Source organism: Hesperophylax consimilis, chromosome 23, assembly GCF_061612785.1.
Source record: "Hesperophylax consimilis isolate HC1 chromosome 23, BYU_Hcon_1.0, whole genome shotgun sequence".
NCBI lineage: Eukaryota > Metazoa > Arthropoda > Insecta > Trichoptera > Limnephilidae > Hesperophylax > Hesperophylax consimilis.
The window spans coordinates 16,294,794-16,305,873 of NC_142858.1; the positions used below are offsets into that span (position 1 = coordinate 16,294,794).

An 11,080-nucleotide genomic window follows, 5' to 3' on the forward strand; every position below is an offset into this window, starting at 1 on the left:
TTTTAAAGAGGACACGTTTGAAAGTATTGATGACTACCAATGGTATCGAAAGTTTCAAAAGAGTTTTTTAACTAGTTTGGAATACCCGCATGCACTTCCTTGTTACCCCGCAATTGTCCAAAGATACTGGATGCGTAGCGATATTTATCAATTATTAAATATATATTAATTCAATTATAAATAATTCTTTTCACCTGACAATAGGATGGACCTATAAGCTATGCCATTGTACTTCATATTTTATTTTAACAAAAAAGATCATTTATTTTGAATTTGCAACCCATTAACGTCAAGCGTTAAATGGTAAATAGTCGGTATCTTTAAAATGATTTACCTTCATCTTGTACATGTATGTGTGTAAAATTTTATAGTAAATAGCAAGCGATGGACGTTTCATGATTTAATCCTCTCAATATCAAAAGAACGTTGAAAAAAAAAATTTACGTGTTCACTTGCTTTGAACGGCTGTAGGAGCCGGGACGAGTCAGCAATACCTAAAATCCGAACTCTCGTCCAGGCTGTCGCACAGCATGTGTGGCACAGCGCGCTCCTATTACTATAGATGGATTAATACGTGTGCTAAATTAAGCCTTTTCTTTGTTTTATACATATTTTATAGTAAAATTATTTTTATACGCTATGTCATTTGTCTATTTTAAGATAATGGCCTTTGTAGTCGAGGGGTTAGGCCCTCGAATGCAAATCCATAGGCCACAGATTCAAATCCTCAAGTTCACAGGTATTTTTTAAAATTAATTTGTGTGTAACTCTTGTGTTGGGCTGTCTCACAATTTGTCCACAACACAACCCTGTCACTGTCAACAAAAAACTTTGATAATTTATTTGGTGATAAATGTCAATGATCTCGTACGGCTTCATTAGCAGGCTGTATGCATATATTATATTGGATTGAAGCATAATTATTATTCTAAGCGATCGATGACATCACAAGAAAAAATTTTTGCACTATTGATATGTCCCTAGGTATATACATGACTTGAATTCACAGAAAGACCAAAGCGAACACGTGCTCCAGCATTTATCTCTCTGATTTTACACGCAGATGGAGGCGGCAGTTCGAATTATTAGACATTAAGTATTTAGTGAATAGTTTCACCGGTCCCGCAATAAAAATTTAGAAAGCCAACTCAAGCAATACACCCATTAGTCGGCAGATTTATCTCTAGACCGTCATTAAGTAGTAATTCTGAAATGGGAACGTTAAGCCAGCGACCCGGCAATAAAAACAAACCTTCGCCCAAGGCTAGGCTAAATTGTAATTGTTTGAAGGTCTTTTGTACAAATGTCATTTTAGCATCTTTTAAAATAATAATAACGACTACGGTGAGAATGTCGATGCCAGCGCCACGGACTCAAACAACGTACCGAAGTGGTTTAAAGCGGAACCACTTTAGTTACAGCACCCCACGACAGGCGCGCTACGGTCGCTGGATTGCGCAGCTGAAGACAGTCCCGACCAAAAACACAGTATCCAGTACCCAGTCAGAGAGTGATCATCTCGCCTCCCCTTGGGGCGGCCGCCGAGGCGCCTCCGCCCAGGAGGCTGCCCTCTCGGCGGTCACGATCTCGCCTCAACAGCTGAAGACAGATTCCGCAACCAACAGTCCCGAGTCAAGAGTACCCAGTCAGACAGTCATCATCTCGCCCCCCCTTGGGGCGGTCGCCGAGGGGCCTCCGCCCAGGAGGCTGCCCTCTCGACAGTCACAATCTCGCCTTTCGAGAGTCATCATCTCGCCCCCCCTTGGGGCGGTCGCCGAGGCGCCTCCGCCCAGGAGGCTGCCCTCTTGGCGGTCACGATCTCGCCTAGTTCTCGACACTTCACATTTCCGCACTCGACAGTCATCACCTTGGGAGTCATCAACCTGCTCTCCCTCTTGGAGCGGCGCCGAGGCAGCTGCCGACCAGGGAACTGCCCTAGCAGAAGTTACCGTCTCGCCTCCGCCGAGAAACTTCCTGCTCTCCCCCTTTGGAGCGGCACCGAGGCTCTTCCGACCAGGGAGCTGCCCTAGCAGAAGTTACCGTCTCGCCTCCGCCGAGAAACTTCCTGCTCTCCCCCTTGGAGCGGTGCCGAGGATTTTCCCACCCAGAAGCTGCCCACTCAGAATTCGCTGCCTGCCGACTCCGCCCTTCGGAGCCTTGGCCCAGGTTGAACAACTTCCGCCCTTCGGATCCAACCCAAGTTGCCGCTTGTGTTGTCGGTGATAAGTGCGAACGTGGAGATCCGTGATTCCAGAATCATCGTAAAGGGAAGTGTCTGCACAATTTTTGCATAATTATCTCGTAACGTGACCCAACTTTTAAGACAGTGAATGAAGATAATTTAGGATTAAGAAAAAGGACAATTAATTTTAAGAATTACAATTTAAAACTATCATTAAGCTAGATTAAGACTAACCCTTCTTTATACATTTTTTTTTAAATAAATTTTAATCGTGTTCGAACTTAAGTAACTTCTTTTTTTTTGTACTCGTTCCTCCTTATCTTTTACCTGAATAATATTAATTATTAACATCCCTTAAGTAGAGTTGTAACAATTGGCGGCCCTGAACGTGGGGCTTACCGGCTTTAGGCTGGTAGAAGTATAAGTGCATACTTCCGATTCCCGACCCTGAGATTAGAGCAATTAATTCAAAAGGAGGAACGATTTTCATAATTTGTAAAATTATTTATTCGCTCACAGCCTCGTTAGAATCTAGGATAAGATTTTCAGGTTATTTATAATTTTGTTTAATTTTAAGTGGCAATTTTGATTTATGTTTTACAGTATTTTTCGTCTCTATAATATGTATGTACATCCGGGTTTAATACTTCCCATATCAAAAGAGTATTTGGCGCCCAAAAATCTTAGTAATAGTTTATGTACAGATTTGTTTTTAATTTAGGTATTGCTTTTTTTTATTAACTTAGCTGTAGGTAGTTTTAATTAATTTAGGTATTGATTTTTTAAATTAATTTAGGTATAGATTTTTTCAAATTAAATTAGGTATATACATTTTTTTAAATTTAGGAATAGATTTTACTTTTAGACAATTTAGAATATTTTGAACAATGGCGTCAGCTAGCACCCGGACTACGCGAGCGGCCACAGCAGAAGTCATTCAGGCTACACCTAGTTCCATTCCCACACCCACACTATGCCAATATCAATATCGTAATAATGTTAAATCTAGGTTGTTAGGTTAAATGTCGTAGCAATAGTAAATTTAATAATAGCTTATAAGTTAATTATAATCTCCCTGTGAATTCAAGTCAAACAAACCGGGGGCGATTGATATGTCCCTAGGTATATACATGACTTGAATTCACAGAAAGACCAAAGCGAACACGTGCTCCAGCATTTATCTCTCTGATTTTACACGCAGATGGAGGCGGCAGTTCGAATTATTAGACATTAAGTATTTAGTGAATAGTTTCACCGGTCCCGCAATAAAAATTTAGAAAGCCAACTCAAGCAATACACCCATTAGTCGGCAGATTTATCTCTAGACCGTCATTAAGTAGTAATTCTGAAATGGGAACGTTAAGCCAGCGACCCGGCAATAAAAACAAACCTTCGCCCAAGGCTAGGCTAAATTGTAATTGTTTGAAGGTCTTTTGTACAAATGTCATTTTAGCATCTTTTAAAATAATAATAACGACTACGGTGAGAATGTCGATGCCAGCGCCACGGACTCAAACAACGTACCGAAGTGGTTTAAAGCGGAACCACTTTAGTTACAGCACCCCACGACAGGCGCGCTACGGTCGCTGGATTGCGCAGCTGAAGACAGTCCCGACCAAAAACACAGTATCCAGTACCCAGTCAGAGAGTGATCATCTCGCCTCCCCTTGGGGCGGCCGCCGAGGCGCCTCCGCCCAGGAGGCTGCCCTCTCGGCGGTCACGATCTCGCCTCAACAGCTGAAGACAGATTCCGCAACCAACAGTCCCGAGTCAAGAGTACCCAGTCAGACAGTCATCATCTCGCCCCCCCTTGGGGCGGTCGCCGAGGGGCCTCCGCCCAGGAGGCTGCCCTCTCGACAGTCACAATCTCGCCTTTCGAGAGTCATCATCTCGCCCCCCCTTGGGGCGGTCGCCGAGGCGCCTCCGCCCAGGAGGCTGCCCTCTTGGCGGTCACGATCTCGCCTAGTTCTCGACACTTCACATTTCCGCACTCGACAGTCATCACCTTGGGAGTCATCAACCTGCTCTCCCTCTTGGAGCGGCGCCGAGGCAGCTGCCGACCAGGGAACTGCCCTAGCAGAAGTTACCGTCTCGCCTCCGCCGAGAAACTTCCTGCTCTCCCCCTTTGGAGCGGCACCGAGGCTCTTCCGACCAGGGAGCTGCCCTAGCAGAAGTTACCGTCTCGCCTCCGCCGAGAAACTTCCTGCTCTCCCCCTTGGAGCGGTGCCGAGGATTTTCCCACCCAGAAGCTGCCCACTCAGAATTCGCTGCCTGCCGACTCCGCCCTTCGGAGCCTTGGCCCAGGTTGAACAACTTCCGCCCTTCGGATCCAACCCAAGTTGCCGCTTGTGTTGTCGGTGATAAGTGCGAACGTGGAGATCCGTGATTCCAGAATCATCGTAAAGGGAAGTGTCTGCACAATTTTTGCATAATTATCTCGTAACGTGACCCAACTTTTAAGACAGTGAATGAAGATAATTTAGGATTAAGAAAAAGGACAATTAATTTTAAGAATTACAATTTAAAACTATCATTAAGCTAGATTAAGACTAACCCTTCTTTATACATTTTTTTTTAAATAAATTTTAATCGTGTTCGAACTTAAGTAACTTCTTTTTTTTTGTACTCGTTCCTCCTTATCTTTTACCTGAATAATATTAATTATTAACATCCCTTAAGTAGAGTTGTAACAATATTTTATTAAATTTTTGGCAAAATTCTATGCTGGCTAGCAAAATTATCGTCCCTCACAGTGTTAATACGACTTTAAAGGGGTCCATCAGTTTTTAATGTTAGTTAAACTTTGTAATCATGGGCTTAATACAAATACTTAAATAAAATAAAATTGATATCGAATTTTATAAATATTTCTGAAATCTTCATATTAATTTGGTCGAAAAATATTCATGTGTATAGCCTACTTTATTTTCTGCCACTGTTCCTTTCAAAATACCATAGATGTTGCATTATTTGACAGCTTAAATTTTGTTTACAAAACATGACAATGTTCAAGATTGCGGTTCGGAGCATGCGCAGAAGCTGATATCGGCTGGTATAAATTACCTGTCACTTCGGTTTGAGGTTTGACGTTATTGTGAACTGCGACTTCAATAACTTTGTCCGTTCTTGATGAAAGTATTATTTTCCCGCTTCCGCAATGGCAAGTAATAGTACATTGGGACAACACAACTTCAAAATAGTTTTGCTGGGGGAAGGAAGTGTGGGCAAGACCTCTCTTCTCGTCCGCTACATCGAGGACAAGTTCAACAACCAGCATGTGACCACTATCCAGGTTATTGCAATACTTCCTCCTTTACCATTTCATTAATTTTACGTGTGCCTTTACTATATAAATCTGTCCGTTATGCAAGACTCTCTTGAAACATTCCCTAAGAGATAAGATTGTGGTTAACAAAATCATCTGTCCGACTTGGATTAGCTGCACAAATTTGATAACATAGAAATTGAAAAATTGCAAAATTACAGTTAAACATTTTTTACTTGATATTAAACAGTTTAATATTGTACGCAGAGTGACAGCTCAATAATTTAACTGTTCGTCCTCAATGCCAATTAACAGTATGAATTCTTTATGCATAAGAGTATGGCACCACCGTGTGCAGCTATTGTTTTTTTATACAGCATTCCATTCACACAAATCAAAAGCTCTGCAGGTTACAGAGAGTAAATTTATTTCCGGCCATTGACATATGAGTCTTCTCACTGACAAGTCACAAAGCAAGTTACATTGACATAACCGTCATGTTTGTCAGCTAGTTTTACGCATCGGTCATGATAGTTGGCAAGATTAGTCAGTAATTATCTTGAAAATTTGGTATTCATAATTAAAATATGCGGATTACTAATATGCAAATAATTTTATTCATTATTCTTGGAAATCTGTGAAAATCCATTCAATTCAAGTTCACTCTCGGGAGAAATAGATCCCAGGTACTGCTCTTCACGTAAACCCTGTTGATTTCATCCAAATAATTTTATTTAATCCATTTTAAGATAAGATAACATTCTGTATGTAATTTGGAACAATGTTGTGTGTCATCTTATGATGCCAATAAACACTAGAATACATCAAGCAACCATTTATTCTGCTCATTTTTCACACCATTAACATGAACATTCAGTTAACTGTAAAAAAATGAGACTAAATGATGTTTGTTTTTATTTATTTGTTGATGATATATTACAAAATGATAACAATAATATTTCTAATACATTATTCCCAGTGAGTTTAATAAAACTCATTTCGGTAAAGACAAAATTATACAATTATAAAAGGAAATTATTTTTACACAAGAATTGAATACGAAGTTCAATGAATAGTTTATGTGGATTTTGAAACAGACTAGACAGACTTAACACAGTTACTTGATAAATATGATATAAATACAATAAGAAAGATATACAGAAGTTAGGGAGTTCCAAAGAATATTTGTTTCACTGGTTAGTAAATCTGTTGAAAAAATATCCTTTAAGAGCTTTTACCAATGTTTTTTTATTTGTTACTGGAAGTTTAGGTTACTAAGTAATGCATTGTATTGCATATACGCGATGTAAGAAGTTAATTCCAAATTTAGTCGTGTGAGTAAATGATGATAAGTGTATTTGGTTTTGTGCTGGTGTATGTCGGCATTAAAGGATGGTTTAGTGTTGGTGTGTGGGGAGTGTTGAATTATTTGTAGAATGGCAGTTGTTATTGAAGAATCGTAAAAGGAAGTACATATTTGTGTCTGTGAGTACAGTACTTTGACATGTGTATCCGATGGTAGTTGATACGTATATTCCTTATGGCGATTTTGGATAAGTTGATAATTTTTCAATTGCTCAATAACAAAATGGTTGTTGAGACTTGGCAAAACCAGGTATTAATAATATGTAGTAATTAAAATAATAGTATTATTTATTTTTGTATTTTTTTGCAGGCTTCATTTCTCAACAAGAAGTTAAACATTGATGGAAAAAGGGTGAATTTGTCCATATGGGACACTGCTGGACAGGAAAAATTCCATGCCTTGGGTCCAATTTATTACAGATCCTCAAATGGAGCAATTTTAGTGTATGATATAACCAATGAATATTCATTCCAAAAGGTAATTACTATATTCAATGAGAATATCGTCGATGGTAATCCATCACTGCATAAATTACATTTGGCCGCTTTGCAGAAAAGAATAAACTGGTGGTGATGTTATGCAAATAAATTGAAATTCTTTTCATTTCATCTTTTTGCCGTTGTCCTATTTGGGTCAGCATCGCATCGCCTCCAGTCGTCCATTTTGCGCTTCTTTGGCAGCCTCCGTCTTTATTAAGCCCAGCCACTGCTCTCACAACCTCCATAGTTGCTTTTCTCAACCCTGCCTGGGGCGGCCTGCTGGACATCTTCCCTTTGGAATCGCACTCAGTACTTTCAGTGGAAGTCGGTCTTCTGGCATTCTTAGTACATGACCAAGCCACCTCAAGTGCGTACTTTCTACGAAGAGTGGCAGGTGTTCCATTTTAAGTTCATCTCAGTTCGTCAAGCTTCTTATTCGATCCCGTTTTGTAATTCCTACCATTCCTCTCAAAATTCTCATTTCTGCAGCTTAGACCTGTAAATTTTTAAGAGTCCAAGCTACTGTATAGTAACTAACTCTATGCTAACCTAACCCAACCGTCTGGAGCCAGTTAGACTACAGCATCCCCAATTGGGGTATGTTTTGAGGCTGAAAGTAGTGAAGAGGGGAGAGATCGGCTCGAATAGCATTTTAGGATAACTTACATTGTGATTGTTTGCCATCTTTGTATTTATTCCTAATATAATAATAATATTTTAATGATTTGTATATGACTTCTGTTAAAATGGAATCATTTGAATTAGTTTTAATCTGTTTGAGACCATTTGATTTTAGGTTCAGACTTGGGTAAAGGAACTGAAGAAAATTCTTGGCGCAGATATTTGTCTGGTTATTGCGGGAAATAAAGTTGATTTAGAAAAGGAACGGAATGTAACAGTTGAAGAAGCGGAAAGGTAATACAAATAATCTCACTCATAAAACATGGTGCTTTTTCTGAAGATTTCCTCATTGAATTCTTTTGAACATTTTTACAATTTATGAACATTTTTTGCACCATCACAACTAGACTGCCATTAGTCAAAAATCAGGTGTTTCGAGTTAAGTACTTTTGATAGTCCACCATTGAAAGAACACCATAAAAAAGTGGCATATCAAACTAAGGCCTTAGACCGTTACCCCACTTTAGCGAACTTTACTTTTCTGCGCAGGGTCTTACAGCACTCAGTCCGTACCAACTGGGACAACGGTCTAACATAAATAATTTACTAAAACATCAAAATGTTAGTATTTGTAAATGAACTGACTCAACATTTTTTTTGACTTTTGGAAGTGTAATTGCGGGAGTGCAACAATATACGGGCGAATTTTATACTTACTCTATATTTTTATTGAAATGTATTTGCGACTACTTTTGTGTATCTATATTATTTAAGGCTATAAAAGCAAAGACAGCAACCGATATTTGGTAAAAAAATGTTCAGCTTGGAACTATTTTTGAACTTTTAATTTTAACATAATCATGAAAATAGTTTACAAAAATTATTATTGAATTTTGTGTAGATTTCTGTCTTTGTTTCTATATCCCTCATTTCTGTTATAACATGTTTTCTTCTAACCTTATTATATGAAGTATAAAACATTTTTCATACCCATAACTACTGCGTTAAGTCAACATTATTTTGCCAACTGGGATAAGTGACTGAAGTATCGAATTGCCACTAAGAATGTGGATATTGTTAACAACACTTTCCTGTTTAAGTAAATTATTTTATTATTTAAGTACTAATGCCAAAATGGAACTCAGAACATTTTATGTATCATTCATTTTCTTATTAATATATGTCTGAACTGATAGACCTTAGAACAACTCTAAAAGAGAACACCAGGCTCTAAGGATTCTTTAAATAGGATATTCATAAAAATAAGTCATTTTAATTTTCAGTTGTAATACTGCGGTAAGAAAAGAGGAGTTTATTAATTGAAGACCTTGAAATCTGCAACAGATATATATATATATTTATATAAACAAGAGCATTATAATTATTTGAAAGTATGAATACTAGTTGCATCTAGTGTTTAGACCTTTAAACAACTGTGCATTATGACGCTAATAATAGAATTTAAATAACTAACTGTCGCTACGATTGGTTAAAATTTAGGAAACATTGCTTATTGCATCAGAGCAAGGTTAACTTCTTTATAGTTGGGTTTAGAGAGCGCACATAATTCATGATTCGTGTTGGTCTTAACTGAGTTCATTTTAATTGGTAATTTTTAAAAGTTTTACTTGCGACTATGTACTTTATGAAGATTTTGCAGCGCTTATGATGCACAATTTGTTACATTTAGCACTCTCTAGTATTAATGTTTTTCTTCCTGCAAAAATATCTGTGATTGCACATACAATTTTTCCTTCTCTTTTAGATACGCAGCATCAGTCGGTGCATTTCATTTCCATACTTCTGCAAAGTTAAATACTGGGATCGAAGAACTGTTTCTTGAAATGACAACACGATTGATCCAAAGATCGGAATTAGCCGAAGAGAAAAATAACACTCGGCAGAGCCGGATCCTCGTAATCGAAGAAGAAGAGTTACCAAAACGAAGTTGCTGCGGTTCGGGTCAGAACACCTAAGCGATGAGTCTTACCCTAGAATTTCTGTAAACTATGCTGTGAATTTTAGAATTAAATCAACCAAAACTAAAACACAATAAGTTGATAAATAATATCTAAGTTTAATTACTGTGCGTATCAAAGGACGTGCTAAAGCGATGCCGTTAAGTTAATATCTGAAGGTTAAATACTCGTTCCAGACAGTGTTGGCGCCCTAGCTTAGTAAATTACGCCTATCGAAAAATTTTATTTTTTAAGTTTTGAGGAATGTTAAAAAAACTGCACTTATTTTTACAGTTTGTTGTTAATCCGCGTCACTTGTTTACTTGACAATTTTTTGTTTTCATGTTTGTTCTAGATTCTATAAAATGGTTTTTCAATTCAAAACATACCTAGCCTAATTTATCAATTAGTGCAGAAGTGATTTGTTCCATCATGCCATCCTCAGAATCATTTATTTATCTTCTTATTTATTATGAATTTACTTGAATCCAAAAGTTTACATGAAGTGCAAGGTTTAGTTACATAAGTTTAATTTAAAATCAAGTGCATCTGAAATTTATTTTATTTGTATTTTTATATTTACAAATGTTTAATCACTTTAACTTATAAATATTTTCTATGTCCATTATATTATAAAGATGAATTATTATGTAACCTAAAGTTTTTGAAATAAAAATTATTTGATCTAATTATAGTTTTTTTTTAAACATATTTTAGTGTCATAAGCTGTAGCTTGAACATTATAATATATGATATAATACATAATATACATTAATGTAAGCTAAATAAGAAAAAGGAGGGCTACTAAAATTATCATTTAATCAAATCATGAATGATGTCACCCTAACAAAAATACAGGGTTTTCCAATAAGAGGTGTTATTTTGATATTCAAAGAAAAATGACATTTTTTAAAATAAATAATTGAATGTTTATTTCATTATAAAGAGGAAGGTATGCCGTTAATAGTGAAAAATAACATCAGTCAAATGACCACCACGACCACGCCTACAGGACCATATCCTATACCCTAAATTTTCCATAACCAAATCGCAAAGTGACTGCCTTATGTCCTCGATAGCCTCACGAATTCCATCTTTGAGGTCTTAAATCGATGCTGGACTGTTTGCGTAGACCTCTTTCACTTGGCCCCAAAGGAAGAAGTCGCAAGGTGTGAAATCACAAGATCTCGGTGGCCAATTGTGATCACC

The 11,080-nt window shown here is 37.5% G+C and overlaps 1 protein-coding gene across 1 annotated transcript; it reads left to right on the plus strand.

Moving 5' to 3' along the window:
- The first annotated feature begins 5,214 nt into the window (after positions 1–5,214).
- Positions 5,215–10,487, plus strand: Rab21 (RAS oncogene family member Rab21). The gene is made up of 4 exons (XM_089646192.1): positions 5,215–5,474; positions 7,123–7,290; positions 8,089–8,207; positions 9,679–10,487. Exons 1-4 carry the CDS (start codon positions 5,340–5,342, stop codon positions 9,887–9,889), a joined length of 633 nt encoding a protein of 210 aa, XP_089502318.1. The 5' UTR covers positions 5,215–5,339; the 3' UTR covers positions 9,890–10,487.
- Positions 10,488–11,080: the final 593 nt, after the last annotated feature.